The 17,474-nt window shown below is 51.9% G+C and overlaps 1 protein-coding gene across 3 annotated transcripts in view; it reads left to right on the top strand.

The window, feature by feature from the left end:
* The first annotated feature begins 9,546 nt into the window (after window positions 1-9,546).
* SOCS7 (suppressor of cytokine signaling 7) overlaps window positions 9,547-17,474 on the top strand; it is a 34,762-nt gene continuing 26,834 nt past the window's right edge. For all 3 annotated transcript variants that reach the window (XM_059727017.1, XM_059727016.1, XM_019482497.2), the window contains exon 1: window positions 9,547-10,349. In XM_059727017.1, the coding sequence (XP_059583000.1) occupies window positions 9,547-10,349 (803 nt within the window). The remainder of the gene's footprint in view (window positions 10,350-17,474) is intronic.

Raw genomic sequence — 17,474 nt, 5'->3', positions numbered from 1 at the left:
ATCAGGACCCAGGGAGAGGGATGGAAAGTCAGAGAGCAATGAAGGGATGGTGAAAAGTTAAGAGAGAAAGAGAGAGATGAAAGAGGAGAAGGGAAAGTGGAAGAGGGAGGTGACCTGGGAGAACAGGGACAGGGAGGGAGGATGGGATGGAAGGGAGCCTTGTTCTCTGGGAGTGGAATGGAGAGTGGGAGAAAGAGGCAGACGATGAGAATGGGGAAGGAGAGATGGAGTGAGTAGAAAGGGGCAGTGCATCAGGGAGAATGAAGATAGGTCACCTCCCCGCTGGCAGACAAGCCCCCCTGGCGAGTGCTTGTTCACAGTCACAGCTGCCAATGACTAAGACGTGAGGGCTGAGCCATGCTGGAGGCTCACAGAGCACTGGGAAGACACTGGAAAGAGGAGACAGGAATAGGGAGGACAGTGTAACCCACTCATCCATGGGCCTGGGATCTGGTGGGACCCACATGGTCAAGGCTCATGACCACACCAAGGTGGTATCACCCACATGCTGGTTGCTCTAAAATCAGGGATGCAGCACGTTGTCATCTATGCCCACGGCCTGAGGTCAGGGACTTGGGCAGGTACGCAGTTACGATGTGTTGGGACAGCCCTTCTGTCTTGGGGATATGGGGCCCAGTACACCAAACTGATCCTCGACATAAGCTGGACACGGTGAGAGGAGGTTAGCATCTGCAGGACTGGAGCCTTACAGGGGGCTGCTAGGCTCAAAGGACATGAAGTTATAGGCTAGACAGCCAGGACACCCACGCTGACATTTCTGAGCAAGTTATGTTCTGGGTCCGCCTGCGCGGCCGAGGACAGGGATAAAGCAGGGCCTGCCTTTTGAGTCAGGTGAAGACAGAAGCTGGCTTTCTCCTCACAAGGTGATTGTGCTGTGCCCAGGCTGGTGGTCTCCAGTGTGGATCTCTCTAGCCAGCCCTTCATCATCATTACTGCCCAGGCAGCACCATTGCCATATGGACCATGGGGAAACTGAGGCACGGAGAAGTGACTTACCTTGAGCTCTGCAGCAAGTCAGTGGCAGAGCCAAGAACATGGTCCAGCTCCCGGATGCATGTGGTTGTGCTGTGGCTCCTAGATCCCACGGACAAAGGGGTATGTGGCCCAGCCTGCTTGGGGAGTGTTCAGCAGGACTTTGCAGGGCTATCAGCAACTGGCATCAGTCTTCCTTGCAGCATTACACCCTGCAGGCCCCTTCAGAGCTGCTGGGGGTGCTGATGAACCCCCAGCATCCCACAGGCCCCTACCTGGACAACAAGCTTTACTCTTGTGTTCAGGGACAGGTGTGAGAAGGGCTTGGCACATCCTGGGCACCAGGTTGGGGGGGGTCGGGAGGGGTGGATGGACCACATCCAACCCAGCTGCCACGAGGCCTGAGGGAGTGGCAAGGCCTTTCCCTAGTGGAGCATGAGGGCCCGTGGGCCCAAGGCTGGCTCTGGAGCTCTCTCCCTCTTGCATCACATCAGCCCCACAGTGTCCAACACCATGAAGGAGTCAGGCTGAGGCTCGGGGAGGCCAGTGCCCAGCATGCCCTCTCTGTGACTTTGGGGGAGAAGGGCAAAGGTCTTGTCTGGCTTAGTCAAAAGAGTTAGGGGTGCAGAAATGTTCTCTGGAGAGATTCCTTGAGAGAGGCAAGTGGCTGGTGCCCCACACAGCCAGCTGGCCCTGCTCTGGGGCAGGTAGGAAGGCAAGGGGTCTTTGGGCTGGAGGCAGGTGGAGCTTCTGGGGACTTATTACCTAACTTGGGGCCTCTATGAGCCGCTTCTGAAGAGCAAATGCACCAGGATGCCCCCAGCAGCAGGTTCCACCCTGCCCCTGCCCAAGTGGCTTCTGGTTCTGCCCCTCCAACACGTTCTATCCCTTTCTGTGAGCGATGGGGATAGATAGGGGGATGCATGCGACCCCCGGCTCCTCCCTAGCAAGTGACTTCTGGCTCCCCCACTCTGTGGGAACTTTGTGTCACCAGAGGGCACTGCAGTGCTACAGACATTCCCATCTCCCTGCCCCTTGCAGTAAGCTTGCTGCCAGCAGGTCCTGGCTACTGGCATTTCCCTTAGCCTGGGTGAGTTGGGACCTTCCAGGGGTAGAAGCAGCATGGACAGCCTCCAAACCAAGCCATGTGCAGCTAGGGCGGGACATAATCCTCCCATATGTGTCCATGTGGCTGGGGAAGGATGTGGTCCCACCTTGAGATCTGTCTGCTCTGGAGGAGCTGGGGTGAGACCTTGGTCCTGGAAATCTTCCAAAGGGCAGCCCATCGACTCCCCAGTGCAACAGCATCCCTGGGGCTGGTGGCATTCCCACTACTGCAGCGCTGAAGTCATGGTCCCATTGTGCTGAAGGTTATACAGATACATGGGGAGAGACAGCACCTGCCTGGATTGTTGCACCGTCTAAACAGAGCAGGCTCATGGAGCGTGGGTGGGACAGAGTGTTCCCTGCCTTGCCCCAATGGGGAAGCTGAGGCACAGGCTGCTTAAGGGACAGATTTTTCAAGCCTTCTGCACCATTGGGGCCAGGTTTGCCAAGAGCCATTGCCTTGATGCCTGGAGCTCTACTGAGTGATTTGGCCCTGTCCAGCCTGCTCAAGGTCACACAGCAAGGCTGAGCCACTGGAGCCCAGGATTGCAGCCAGCTCCTTCCCCGGTCCTGGCTTAGTGTCTTGACCATGAGTCCGTCCTGCTGCCTCCATCCCGGCTGCAGAGAGTCCCCTGTTATTGTGGTTTCTCAATGCCTTTTATGGTGGAACTGCTTGGGTTCCCAGAGAGGCAGTAGGGTGATCCCAGCTTTCCAGGGAAGGACATGGAGGCAATGGGAGGTTTCCTACCCTGGCTCACATCTCCAGTGTGTATCTGCACACATTACAAGCAGATGGGGAATGCAGGTGACCTTCATTGAGCAGCAGGGGCTGCTACACCATGTGGCCAACAAGCCTGCAGCTAGAGGGATGGCTAAGTACTGCCTTAGCATAAGGAGGACCCTGCATCTCCCTGGACTACGTGCCTGCTTATGGGAGGCCCATTTGCATTGTACTCCACGGCAGGAATTGCTGGACGAAGGTCAAAGTTGCAAATCAGAACAGCTGCACTATTCTCTTGCTGTGGAAGCAGCAGTGATGCTTGCTCTTTTCCTAGGAGCGAGGGGCCCAGCTGGCCAACAGACATGCCTGGCAATGCTGGACAAATGTGTGTGTATATGGCATGATGGCTTCGTTATGCTAAGAGGACGGAAGGTGGTGTGAGTTGGGAGCACGGTCTATTGGATAGTAGTAGGCATGTGAGTCAAACAGGCTGGGTTGCCTGCCACTGATCCACTGTGACCTTGGGCATGTCCTTCTGCCTCTGTGCTGCAGCATCCTCCTCTGTCAAGTGGAGGTCAAAAAACTGTCTTACCTGGCCAGGGAGTCTCTGCTGATTCTTGTTTGTAATCTGGGGCAGGGGGAACCCAGAGTCCCCTAGTCCTATGGAGACTTTGGAAAGCATTTCCATTTGCCTTCACTGTTGCTGTTTCTTATCCCCTATGCTTGTAATCTTGTGTCATCCAGAATCCTCCTTTGATGTACAATGGGCTGGGCCAGTGGCTCCTGTAGTGCAGACCCTGAGTGAGCAGGGCTCCCTGAAGCTAGTGGGTCCAGCTCCAAGGGTTCAGGAACGTGAGAGGCCACGTGCCCAGCCCCCAGCCCTGCTGCTCCCAGCTTAACTCTCTCTAAAGGCATCTCTTGCATTCTGTTCACTTAGCTCAAATCACATTTAATGATGGCAAATTGAATTGCCTTAGCTGTTCCATTACCCTGCTTGCAGGGCTGGGCTGGACTGTTTTTTTTTCCCATTAAGCCCCTTTTATGTAAAGTTCAATATTGCTGCGTTAACTGCCTGTGTTCCAGCAGTGGTAACCTCCTTGATGCGTCTTTCACCACGAGCAGTCCCTGCTGGGACCTGTCTTTTTCTTCTCATTGAATGTCGTATGTGATCTGTCTCCCACAGCAGAGGTCATAGCATGCTGGGGAGATGACTGGTGCTGTGTGGGTTCAGAGCAGGGTTTGACTTTGTGACCTTCAGTACAAGCCTCACCCAACTAAAGCAGGGGCATCAAATATATAGCTTGCAGGCCAGATCTGGCCTACAGGGCTGTTCCCTCCAGCCCCTGGGCTCCTGGCAGGCCAGGGAATTTTGGGGTGGGGCTAAGGCTGTGGAATCTGGGGCTACAGAACTCTGTTGGGCATGCCCGTTGGCAGAAGGGGGGCATGTGAAAGCTGAGCTGATGCAGCCCTGTGACTGCTTGATTTGTGGCTTTCATCTCTGGCCCCATTGCTGCTCACTACCACTTGCCCTATCTCCACTGCTGCTGGCCCTGCCACTTCTGCTGCTTACCCCACTGCCGTCAAGTCCAGAGCCATCCCATGAGGAGCCCCACGGTCCAGATCTACCTTGGGGCACAGGGCAAGTTTGATACCAATGACCTAAAGCAGTAGTGCTCAAACTTTTTCCCCCTTGGGCTGGGTGGACAGCATTCAGTCCATCTCTGGGCCCAATCTGGCCAGTGGGACCAATCAGGCATGCAGGGCGTGAGGGGTTTGGGGAGCAGCCCAGCTCTGATCAGGTCCTGTGAGGGAAGGGAACGTGGCTTGGATGTGACCCGGCCCAACTTTGTAGGGCTTGGGAATTTAGCAGTATTATTTGCCACTGCGCCCCTGCCACCAAATTTCCAGACCCGTGGGGAGCCCCGTGGGCTGGCTGCTGTGGTTGAGCACCCCTAGGTTAGACAGTGAGTTTGGATAGGGATGATCCTGCCCCAGGCAGGGGGCTGGCCTAGATGATGTCTGGAGGTGCCTTCCAGCACTTCTTTATGATTCTATGCCATGCTCAGAGGGAGATAACCGGTACTATGAAGTGGACAGTGCCAGGAGTTTCCTTGAGAAATATTGGAAATTCCCCTTTTTAACATTGCTCCAAACAGTTAATCTCTGTGGGGGAGCCTCACCAGGGGTCAAGAAACTAAAGAGGTCTTCTCTTGTTGCTTCTCCTGCAGGGCTTGGGCCAAACAACAATAAGAGGTTAAGGGAAGAAATAAGTGAAGGTGTCAGAGACATGGGAAAGCTGAAGACAGTAAAGGGGATGGAAAAAAAACCCCTCTTTGACATGAAGAAAGGTGACATGAAAGAGAAGAGCAGGGAACTTGGAAATGCCCCTGAGAAAACTTGGGAAGGCCTTCCGCAGAGGCATTGCATGTTAGCTGCAGCCAAGTCTGGGGATTTTGACTGGGGTGTGCTGGTGCTTCTGCTGGGACTTAAAGCTGAAGGTCTCTGGTCAGTGGGCATAGGCACTGCCTTTTTTTTTTCTTTTTTTTGGGTGATGGGTGCTTGCAGGTGTAAAAAACATCAAACAATACACTCCCCCCACCAAAAAACCCGGCACTTTACTTTTAACTCAGTGCAAGCCCCGCACATGTCCAGAAGAGGCAGCACATTGCTTCTGCCTGGCTCTACAGCATCTGTAAAGATTGGATGTTTTAGTGGGGCTTTTTTGGCACTTTTATGTAATAGCTGGTTGAATCAAGTTTAGCTAAAAGTGCCAAAAACCCCCTCTGAAGCACCTGATCTTTACAGGTGCTGCAGAGCCAGGTTGAAGTCATGTGCTGTTTCTTCCAATAAAGTGATTTAAAAAAACTCCCAACAACTACAAGCAGCTCCATGGGTGCTGAGCACCTGCTAATTTTTTTTGGTGGGCACTTGAGCCCCAGAGCACGCATGGAGTTGGTGCCTGTGTTAGAGGTCTTTACCCACCACTCAGGGTCAGACTGATCACCATATTTGTAGTCAGAAAGGAATTTTACCCCATGGACAGACTGGTACAGACTGTGGGGGCTTTTGCCTTCCTCTGTAGTGGGAAGCATGGGCCTCTACCTGGGATCTCTTGAGTGTATATTAACAACCTTTTACAGAAGTAGGGACATTGGGCTGTTGTGGTCCCCTTGCTTTACCTGCAGCAGGTTAGAGTGTTATATCTTGTGTTGTGACAGGGCTGACTTTAGTTTTACTAAGAGGTTAGATTATGGATTTGTATAGGATGGTTTGGATAGGGATGATCCTGCCTCAGGCAGGGGGTTGGACTAGATGACCTCTGAAGGTCCTTTTCAGCCCATTGCTAAGATTCTCTGAGAAGCTGAGAAAGCTCCAGAGCAGGCTCTTGGTGTCTTGTCATTGCCCAGATGACAAAGCTCTGTGGGCTGAATCTGGGCAGGGGTTAAGCACCTCTGGCCTTGTCTATGCAACCCTTGTGGTGGTAGGTGCTATATAAACACATTGTGAGAGATAGTGCAAGACAGTCTTTGCCCCCAAATGTTTACCCTTAACATAGGGAAGGAGGGGGAAAGAGAGGCAGGGAGAAGTAAATGGGGTTCACCCAGGTTACCAACAGGTTAGGTCTCTCGAGTCAAAGCACAGTGCCCACCTACAACACCTGGTGGTCTTTACCTTTCATTGCAGCAAGGAGCGAAGAGTATGAACTTCTGCTTTATTTGTAAATGCTTGAAAGAAGAATTGCTGCAGGAAAGGAATTAACATGTTTTTGGCTCAGCAGTTAATTCAGTTTAGGGGCAGATCATAGAATCATGGAGCTGGTGGGGACCTTGAGGGCCACATGGCCTAACCCCCTGCCTGAATGCCATTCTTAAACCAATCAAGGCAGTACCCAGATTTAGGCTAGAGACTGCTTGATCTGCTGCCACTGAACTATGCCACTCCCTACATCAGGGGGACTGTGACAGGTTGCAACCACTGGGGGGGCCATGGCACCTCTCAATGAAGCTGCGACTCAAACTCTGGCTCAAACTCTATGGCTTCACCCTCTAGTTCACTCACTCACCATGCCTTGATCTTATTATTATAAGTGTTTAAGGGAGGCTACCAGCAGGCCTCAGAATAAGCTTCAATCTTACAAATTCCCCCAACCCCCAGGGTCTCATTCCAGCCCTCCATCTTAATAAATCACTCCCAGCTTCACTAGGCACCCTTAGGGTACCTGTAGCCTTAGGGGGAAATTACATGGCTCCTTTCCTCCCCTACACCACACCCCAAGCCTTGCAGGTGTTACAATAATGATGTTCGCTCTGTCAGGGCCTTGGCTTCCCTAGCCTTCACCCCTTTCAATCTCGCTAGGTCAGTTTGCCTAGGTCCACTACACTGGATCTGGCTTTGAGGAACTAGTTTCAATCTATCACCTTCACTTAGGGTCCCTGGCCTCTGTCCGCTAGGCCCCTGGTCCATGATGGCTATGCCCTTCTGGCACCGGGCCCCTGGCCCCTATCTTGCTGGGCCCCTCTTGGGCACTGGGCCTCTGACCCCCATCTGGTCTGTAGCCTTGTACTGCCTTTCCAGGGCTTAATAATAGTTCAGTCCTTGAGCCCCCCCTGGCAAGGGCTCCAGGCAATCACATGCCTCACAGGCACTAATGGGACTTCCAAACCACCCCTGCAGTGCTCCCCGGATAGGCTGCCTTTATCTTAAAGTCACCATTTAAAGTAAACAGGGAATATTTGGGAATGAGCATAAGGTCATTTTCCTGATGTACAACAGGTTCCTTTGTAATGTGACTGATTGTTGTGGGATTGTTTTCCCTTAAGTTGTCCATTTCTAGCTGTGAGGTCTGGATGTGGTGCTGTGGGGTGCTGGTTTACTGCGAGAGTTGGGAATCAGGACAAAGCTGTGATGGGATGCTGGGAGCAGGGGGAGCAGTGGAGGGCGCTTGAACCTCAATTCTGCAAAATGATTGTGAGCTAGTGGTGTCCTTTGTGAATATGCCTAATTGCTTGTGCCCTACAGCATGCAAAATCAGTGATCTGAGATTATAGAAGGGCAGGAGAGGTGCATGGTGGGGAAGAAAAGTTAAGAATCAACCAGCAGAGACTGGTAGGGGTCACATCAGGGTTACAATCTGCTGTTATTGTTTGAGTTGAAAGCAGGGAGACTGTAAATGCAACAACAGGATCCCTAGCGATGGCCTAGATTCTCATATCAAGTCTAAGACTTTCAAAAAACACCTAGGGGCTCTGGGTACCCAATCAGAGACACTGTCAAGGGGTTTGATTCTCACAGTGCTGGGCAGCTGCCCTTTGGAAATCAGGATTAAATATGGTGTCCAGCATCTCTACTCATATTTTAATGTCTTAACTGTGTGAATGTGTGCCTGCATGCTCATGTGAACATGCATGCATGTGTGCATTATGTGAGGATGTGTCTGCCTGAACTAGACTCCTAAAAATGAGGTCCCACAACTTTATCTATATATACTATGTGTGCATATGTGTATGTGTATACAGGCACGCGCGCACACACACACATACAATATATGGTACAGGAAACCCTTGTTATTCACGGGTTCGGCATTCGCAGTTTCAAATATTTGCAAATACCAAACCCGCATTTTAAATACACTTTATACACTTCCAGGAATTCCTTGGGAGCAATGTGCTTGCTGCCGCCAGGCTCCTGCCTCCATGCCCCCCGCCAGGGGCACTGCACTCACGAACATAGACGGCATTCATAAACACAGTGCCTTATTTGCGGATTTCGCCATTCGCAGGGGATATGAGAACGTATCCCCTGCGAATGGCAAGGGTCACCTGTATATATTATGGATATGTAATTTATATGATACATAAAGATATAGATCTATGTAACATATATATGTAATAAATGTGTGCGCATATATGTGTATACATACATACTGTATTATCTTCTTTTTTGGCAATCCCTCCCAGTTGAGCATGATTGTCTTACTTGTGTGACCGAAGATGGCTCATGAGGTCTATCCAGGATTGACAGACCCTGCTGCAGTTTGGATATGTGCTTCCATGTGGGGTGTGTGGTATATGGTATACATCCCATATATATATATGCATATACACACACATACACACCCCTGCACCCCCACACCATATATATATATATATATATATATATATATATATATATACACACACACACACACACACACATGCACACAAACATATATATTTATTTAATGTATAAACATGTAGATATTACATATGTAATGTATATGACATATATACACATACACACATTATACATATGTATATTTATATGTGTGTATCTATCTAGATAAATACAGGTATAGATCTATGCAGATATAGCTATATAGAGATATATACAATAAGTGCGTGTGCTCACACGCACGGAGCAGACTGGGCCGAGCCGGGCGCACAGCGCAGCCCTGCCCCAGGCGGAGCGCGGGACCGCTGGGCCACGCCGTACAGCGAGCTCAGAGCCCCTCCTCGGGGCGTGGCCTACTCCGGCGGGGGGCGGAGCTTGGGGCCGCGTGGGCGGAGCCCGCTGAGCCCCCGCGTGCGCCCGGGTAGGGGGGCGGGGCCGCGCAGCGCGAGGAGCCGGCGTGTGCGTGGGGGCGTGGCCTTCGCGGCGGCGGCGGAAGCAGGGGGGCGCGGCCGCAGAGGCGGAAGTGGCGGCGGGCCGGGCCGGGCTGGGCCGGGGCGGCGGGGCCGGCGCGGGGGATGCAGCGCGCCGAGCGCCGCGAGGGCGGGGAGGCGGCGGCCGCCGCGGCCTCCTACCGCGTGCTCAGCCGCCTGCTGGGCTACGGCGCCCGGCCCGAGCCTGGCGGCAGCGGCAGCACCAAGGGCCCGGCGGAGGAGGGCGCGGCGGCGGCAGGGGCCGGCGGGGCGCTGCGGGGCCCGCAGCTGCTGGTGTTCCGCGGCGGGGGGCGGCCGAGCGACGAGGCCGGGGCGGCAGCAGCGGGGCGCGGGGACCCCGGCGGCGCAGAGCTGCTGTGCCCGCGGCACCGCTGCGCGCTGGAGCCGGGCGCGGGGCACGGGCCGGGCGCGGGGGAGGCGCCGCCGCGCTGGGCCGGGCTGGAGCTGCAGCTGGCGGCGCTGGAGCTGCAGCCGGGCGGCAAGAAGAGCCCGTGCCCCGGCCCCTGCCCCTGCTTGCTGCCCGCCCCCGCGGCCGAGGAGACCAGCGACGCGCTGCTGGTGCTGGAGGCGCTGGAGCCCGACGAGGCTGGCAGCTGCTCCGAGGATGACCCGGCCAGCCCTGCCCGGGCCCCTGCCGAGCCACAGCCCCCAGCGCCTGTCCCAGGTGGGAGGCCCGCGAGCCGCCTGCTGCCGGGCATGGGGGCAGGGGTTGGGCCCCGCCGGGGGTCTCTGAAAATCCGCCTCAGCCGCCTCTTCCGCACCAAGAGTTGCAGCGACCCAGCTGCGGCTGCTGCTGCCGACAGGAGGTGCTCAGGGGAGCTGCCTGCCTCAGCCGGGAGCCTCACCGACGTGTCCAGCGCCAGGGGCCGGGAGCAGGATGCGGGCAGGTAACTGGCGGTCCCCAGGACCCTGGGAAAGGGCAGGAAGCTCCTGGGCTGGTTCGAGCTGGGCAGGCTCTGGGGTGGTGCGGGGGCATGGAGTGTGGGAGCCCCTTGGCAGGCTGGAAGGGGCTGGGATGCCTCATAGTCCTTGGTGCAGAGCCACTGGGAGCAAAGAGCGTTGGGAGGGCCGGGCACAAACGAAGCTGATGCTTGTGTCAGGTGCTGCAGGTGCCCAGGTGTGAGGCTGGCTTGTCCCCCTGCCACAGGGTAAGTGCATCGCCCCGGGGTTGTTCCCCCATTGCAGAGGCAGGAGGAGGGCACCGAGGGTGTGTACCGTAGCCTGGTCTGCTGTCAAGGTGCAAGGCAAGTGTGCGTCTGGCAAGTCTTGGGACGGCGTTGCAGGGAAGGCTTGTGATGGGAGGTTGCCAGGATACACTTCTGTTTCTAGGTAGAAGGAGGTGGCTGGTGCTGAGCACTTCCTGGGCAGGCGGTTTGGCACTGAGGGGTGCTGGCCACACCGCAGAGGGCATGGGTTAGTGTAGCAGGTACTACAGGCTCTGTCCCTGTGCTGAGTCTTACCATTCAAGCCACGCTCTAGCAGTGCAGTTTGGGTATCTGAAATATAGTGGGAACAGGGGTATGCTCCCTTCATGTGGCTTTGGGAGCAGCACCTGGAAAGTCTCAATCCTGGATGCACATCTAGGAGCAGGGAGCTGGTAGGTTCCTTATCTGTGGAATAGTAGGGGTACAGCAGTGTTCCAGAGCATTCATATTTCCTTTTGGTTTGCTGCGGTGTGGGTGCATCGGGCCATTCGTTGCTGATACTTTTTCCTAGCTGTTTCTGACTGTTTAGTGGTCACTGTCATGACTACAGCCAGAGTCAGGAGCAAGAGGTTATTAGACAACCTGTATACAGAAGGTTGTAACTTTCCTGATGGCCCAAGTCTTGCACAGTAACTCCTGGTTCAAATTCATCCTGGCTCTTTCATGCTGGTAGAAGCTCTTAAAATGCCAGTAGATTTGCAAGGAAGCAATAAAGCCGAAGAGTGATGCCCAAAGAGCAAACTCCAGGTGCTTTGTTTGCCCTTGTCTTTCTGCATGCTGTAAAATGACCTCATCACGCAGGGTCATGTCAGACTCATCTGTAAATGTGTTGCTAGCCCTTTTGGTAACTGTACCAAGTCAAAGCCTTTGGCTGTATTAGCCAAGACCTGCTGCTTCCCCTTCATTTGTAGGTCTTCTGCGTTGCATAAAGTTTATGCTGCTCCCAGTCCTTGTCCTGCTTCAAAGCAGGCCAGCTGAGCAATACTGAATAGCAGATCAATAACCAGCCAGTGCCCAGCACAGTCCCTTGGTAAGGCACGTAGCAGTTACAAGAGGTTGAAGCATCAGTACTGGGAACCCATGGATGGTTAACTGTGATGTGCACAAAACTTAATCTGGAAACTGAGTTCCATTGAAATGGGCCCCAATCTTGTGTATAGTTTCTTTAAACCAAGCTCTAAGCCTGGGGAATGTCGATCTTCACCAAGCAACAGCTACAACTCTGTTACAGAACTGAGGCATGCTTTTTGGCTCTTGCAACCTTCTTGCTACATGTAAGATGGAGAAACCCCATCGTGTGCTGACCAAACTGTGGTTGATGGCTGTTGCCCTCTGACAGTTTGGCATGCAGGCTACTGCCTTGAATTTCTCTTTTAGGTGATGGTGTTGGCAATCCCTGCCATCTTTGCCAGCAGCTGACCTCTCACTCTTTGAACCAGTGTCTGAATTACATTACCTTTTCATGGCTGCTACAACTAGCTGCAAGTAACCTTCCTCTGTCCAGCAGCTAGTTTTCAGTGGCTGCCTCCCCCTCTCTGTCTCTGTCTCACCATTGATGAGGCAGGTGAAGCCTTGACTGTGCCCATAAGACAGCCTGCAGGCTACATATTCTCCACCAAGTCACAGTATTCAACACCACAGGGGAAGTAATCCCATGCGATTCCCTGTGAACCCAATGAACTTCTGTTTTTCCTGTGCTTTAATTACTTATTAACCCTTTGACTCTGTAGACCAGTGATTCTTAACCTTTTTGGACTCGGCAGCCCTCATCAGACTTTAGGCACCCCTCTGTAACTTTGTGAATTGAGTGGCACCCAGTTTCAAAAATCAGTTTATACATTACAGTGCCTATTTCCATACTCAGGGGTTGGGCAGTGCAGTTGGTGCATTGTTTGGGCAGAGACGAGCCTAAGCCTGGCTTATATCCTCACACCTTGTGGCACACTTCAAAGAATCTGGTGGCATCCCAGGGTGCCTTGGCACCCTGGTTGAGAATCACTGCTGTAGATCTTAGAGGTCTCTGGCTGCTCTTGTGGCACACTTTAATAGGGAGAAAAGGAGGTGGTCCATTCCCTGTGGTGAGGCAGGTTGGTGCAAAAGCTGAGGTGTGAGGGGTTCTCATGGTGAACTGTGGCTAGCTCCCCATACTGTGAGGACCAGGTTGGGGTCCCAAGGTGGGGGTCTGCGGCACTGTTTCTGAATCTGGGAGAGCTGTGGTGGTGACACTGCTCCTCTTTGGTGGGGGAGGCAGGGAGTATCTTGGTGAGGGCTCAAGTGACTGTTTCTGGTGGGGCTAGAAGCAGCATTAATAATTGAATGGACTCTGGGAGTAGCAGTCTGATCCTTGCCCTACTACAGGCTTGATTAGCCTAATGTAGGGAGGAGAGATGGAGTCACTTTAAGTGTGGTTTAAGGACTGCAATAAGTGAGCAAGAAGGTTCCTTGATAGTCACTTTGGAAATAGTAACCCTTAGCTTTAAGTCCCAGTTTGTGGTAACTATGCTGCCAATAGGCCTGAACTCTAGCTCAGCCTGATGTAGGCAAAGAGGTTGTAATGATCGTCCCCTTCTTTAGAAGGGTTTGTATGAGTTTAACTTAGAGATCATAGAGCTACCTAAACTCATGAGCTAACTCGCAGTGTCAGCTTGTTATCACTTAATGCAGGTCAGTGTGTTTGAGCCATAAGCACAGTTAATGCACTCCTATGATGAGGCTTGGGGGTTGTGCATGTGGTACATGGAAGCTGCTTTCTACAGTGGGTTATGAGCTGCATTTGCCACAGATGATTAAACATGCCTCAAATGGCAAAGAGATTCAAGTTGCCTGTAATGACATAATATTTTGCTAATGTACTTCTGGTTTCCTTGGTCCTTACTCTTGGTGTTTACAAGACCTGAGAGCATCTAGGATTTCAGAGCACTGAAATAAGGTGGCGTGAAATTGGCAATTACGTCTTAACAGATTCAGAGCAGAAAGGAACATGTTGCCATGTGGATTTTACCTTTTGTAGGGAAATTTAATGGTCACTGCTCCTGCAAGTCCCAGCTTTTACACAGTGTTTTCTTGCACTAATTAGGCACCATTTTAACGAAGGCTGGCTCAAGATACTGAATGTAGCTACTGTTGTGGCTTAGGGACTCATCTCTTGCCTGCGGCTTCCTTGGGCCTCTCTCCTTCAAGGTCCAGATGGCTTCTCAAACTGTGGCTTCTACAGACACTTTTAAGGGTCTCTCCTTGTGATGTATGGGGTTGGGGGCTGCATGACATCTGTATCTTGCTGTATGCAGAAGGTAATATGGTGGTAGAGCACCTGCTGCTGGCTCCTATAGCTTGGCATTAGTGTTCAGTCAATAAAGAAGGGCATCTGAGACTGGTGGGCTGCAGCTTTGCCTGGGCAATCTGTCCTGGTGCTTTGAGGAGCAAGATAACTCCTTGAAAGCAGTTGTCTTATCTGTTGGCACCCCCTTGCTGTGCCAACCCTTCCTCCTCTGTGATTCTTGCCTGCTCTCCCAGTGATACCTTGGTGTCTTCCCTCTTTCTTCCCAAGCTGGATGAATGTGAGGTAGAATGTGTGGGGCACTTTTTGGAATATCAGTTCACCCCCCCCCCACCCTTCATACTGCTGTTCTTGGCTACCCTTCCCAGGAAGCCCAGCTCTTTTGTTACCCCCTGGTCAGAGGTGGGCTATACAGTTGGCTGGATCTCGGCTCTTCCTCCCTGCAGAAAAGGTGGTCATGATTTTAGTCATGGTTCCAATGCATGCAGTTGATTTAGATGCACCATACATTCCCAGAGAGTTTTCCTCAACTGGCCAATGCAAGCTCAAACTGCAACTTGCTTTCCTAACTGCTGCTAAAATGCGGGGGTAGACAAGCAGGTTAAAAATAATACTGGCACAGTTACTTCAAACCAGTCCTACGGTTACTCACGGCTTTGGTAGGGAGGGAAATTAGTTCTTTCAAGAAAACTGTCTCTGGGATTGGGTGAAGCTGCTGCCGCCAAAGGGGATGGTTGCTTCAGTGAGCTCAAAGCTGACTTGTGGTCTAATCGATGGCTTCTACTCCCAGGCTTATTGCTGAGCGTATTCATGTTGGTATATCTGACTCAGAGTCCCTTCCTCCCTCCACCCTTCTTAAATCATTCCTACTCTGATTGACATGAAGTGATACTTCATCATCCTGCTGCAGAGGGTGTTTGCTCATTACAGAGTCTCTGCTTTAAACACTACAGCTAAGCAGAATCTCCTGTATTTGAAGTTGCCGGGCAGAGTTCCCTTAGCATTTGAGGATCCTCGAGGCAGCACACCACAGCTTGGCTTAGCAAGCACAGTAGAAGTGAGGAAGGAGGCTGACCCCATTCTTTAAGGTCAATAGCTGGTTTTGATGAGCCAGTGTAGGGGCAGACTAAAGGGAGATATACCCATGGCAGCATTTCCCGCCTCTGGGCCCCTCAGCATTTGAGGTTTGAAATGCTGTATTATGGGAGTTACTTTCCAAAGCAGCTGTGTCCCTCTGCCTCTCAGGTTAGAGGGCCTGGTAGAGGCCCATGATTCTGCACATGGGTCTATGCAAGCAACTGCTTGTGCACTTCAACAGATGGCAGCCTGTGAAGAGTCATGGACAAGTCTTAAGGCTCACCCACAGATATGTGCCACTTGGTGCTGAAGATCTTCTCTTTAGACAGTCCCTAAAGTGTGCGAGCTGCAATCATAAACAGAAGGTACCCTGTAGCTGCAGTTAGGATGCCTGGCCAGGGCTTTTCTCAAAGCCAGTGAGCTGCTTGCAGTTTTGGCCCCTCTTGAGGAATTGCTGGAATGGCAACTGGAAAAGAGGCGTTGAAGTGGAGCCAGGTAACATACTCCAGGACGAGTGGCTCTTTGGGGCTTGTGCCTTAGCTGTGGTTGAACTGCTTAGTTCTTTACCACTTTAAACGCATCCTTAGCTTTGTCTTGATATGGCTGATTGTTGTTATTTTTGCTACATGCTTGTGCTATGTGTGCCTTTAGCATCTGACACATCCAGCATAGTGTCCACATACTGAAGAGGAGTTGGCAACCTATGGCCTGCAGGCTGGATTTGGCTTGTGGATGTGGGGCTCTGGTGGTGTTGGGCAGTGGGGAGCTCCAGCAGCAGTTGTCTTCCCTGAGCTGGCGCAGGGAAAAGTGCTGGCAGTGGACACTTTCCATGCGCCGGCATCAGGGAGAAGTGGCAGCTGTGTCCTAGCGCTCACTTGCCAGCCTGCTGACCCAAACTGTGGGCCAGAGTGGCTCAGCCTTAAATGGTTGCTGACTGCTGCCCTAGGGCATTGTCTGTAGTGTTAAGCCAAATGAATGCATCAGTGCTAAGGTGTCATCTGCACCTCATCACCATTCCTACTTCCCAACCTGATTTAGCAGTATTTGTTGTGCCAGAATTAAAAGACTTCTTGGAAGAGACCATTTGGGTCTGAAACTGAAACACAGCAAGTCTAATCCATGTGAATTATTTCTGGCTGTGACCCCACTTGATAGAAGTGAGAATACATGAGTTGTGTGTGATTTTTTTTTTTTTTCTTTCTGTTGCTGCAGATTGCAGGTCTGAAAATATAACCTGTTTTAATAATGGCCCAGCTGTGCAAAAAAGCCTGATCCCTGCAGTTGTGTGGGAGCAAAAAAATCAGGGTAACCCTATAAAGTTGTTAGCAAGCCACAAACGTGTGGGTAGGGGGTTATAATGCTATGTTCTTCCTTTAGGAATAAAAATAAAAAGCCCCTTAAGGGCTTGATCTCGGGTTTCAAAGTAGAACAACCTGTTTTGTGTGATGTGATAAAAATGATCAGTATTTACATGGCAGGGTTTTTCTCAATATAGTCCTTATTTGCAGAAGTACATCCCTAACCACTTCCTTTGCACCTGTGTAATGCCAGCAGGATTGATGAGGCTGTTCAGGTGTAAATGAGAATAGGAATTCTCCTATAGAAGAGGTAGGGTACACCAACACATTCTGCACTCCTGTGGATTTTAATACCAGGTGGTAGGAAACAGGAATGCAGATTTCTGTGTTCCAGGAATATGGGCAAGTTGCACATGATCAGCAAAACCCTTCACAAAATTGGCTTGGAACTAGGACTCCTGTCTTTTATCTGAGGTGCTGCCTGGCTTTTTGGGAGGCTAGTTATGGGGTAAGGTAGCTTAAAGTTCAAACACTGCTGTGGACTTTAAGCTCTGTAACAATTGCTCTTTGCAAGTCTGGAAGGAAGGCTGAGAAGAAGGCCCCTGGGGAACCATGTCAGCCCTATAAAATGTGCTTGCTCAGGTTGTATGGTTGTCTTTTGATGGGAAGGTAAAATCTGGCTTTTTTTTCTCATGGCAAGGGTGCAGGAGTAGAGTTTGTCAGGCCTGGTAAATCTTCACAGCAGTGTTGCAAGGCTGTATAGAGTGACATTTTTGAGAGCACTATCAGGTTGTGATACTTGGCGTGAAGTAATCTGCTCACATGCCTGGATGGAGAATGGCAAAGTGGTACATTTGACTTCTCTCTTAGTGGTGGGGGCGGGGGGAAAGAGCTTGGGAGGGTTAGCTGTGGGAGTGATCCTTGTTGGAAGACAAGGCTGTGGTGCTGACTTGCTGTATGTACTGCTGAACTGCCCGTGTAAAATGACCCCTGCCAAGAGGCCTGTGGAACATGTGGGGTCAGGTCTTGCATTTAAGCTTGGCCAATCTTGAAACACTTTCAGCTGAGCTTCTGGCAGCCACATGCTGCTTTGTCCGAAACAGGAAGCTTGTGCCTAATGGGCTCCTAGCATGAAACTCAGCTTCTGCAAACCAA

Source organism: Alligator mississippiensis, chromosome 4 (assembly GCF_030867095.1).
Source record: "Alligator mississippiensis isolate rAllMis1 chromosome 4, rAllMis1, whole genome shotgun sequence".
NCBI lineage: Eukaryota > Metazoa > Chordata > Crocodylia > Alligatoridae > Alligator > Alligator mississippiensis.
Note: the sequence above shows the minus strand (reverse complement) of the source record. Positions and strands in the feature narration are given on the sequence as shown.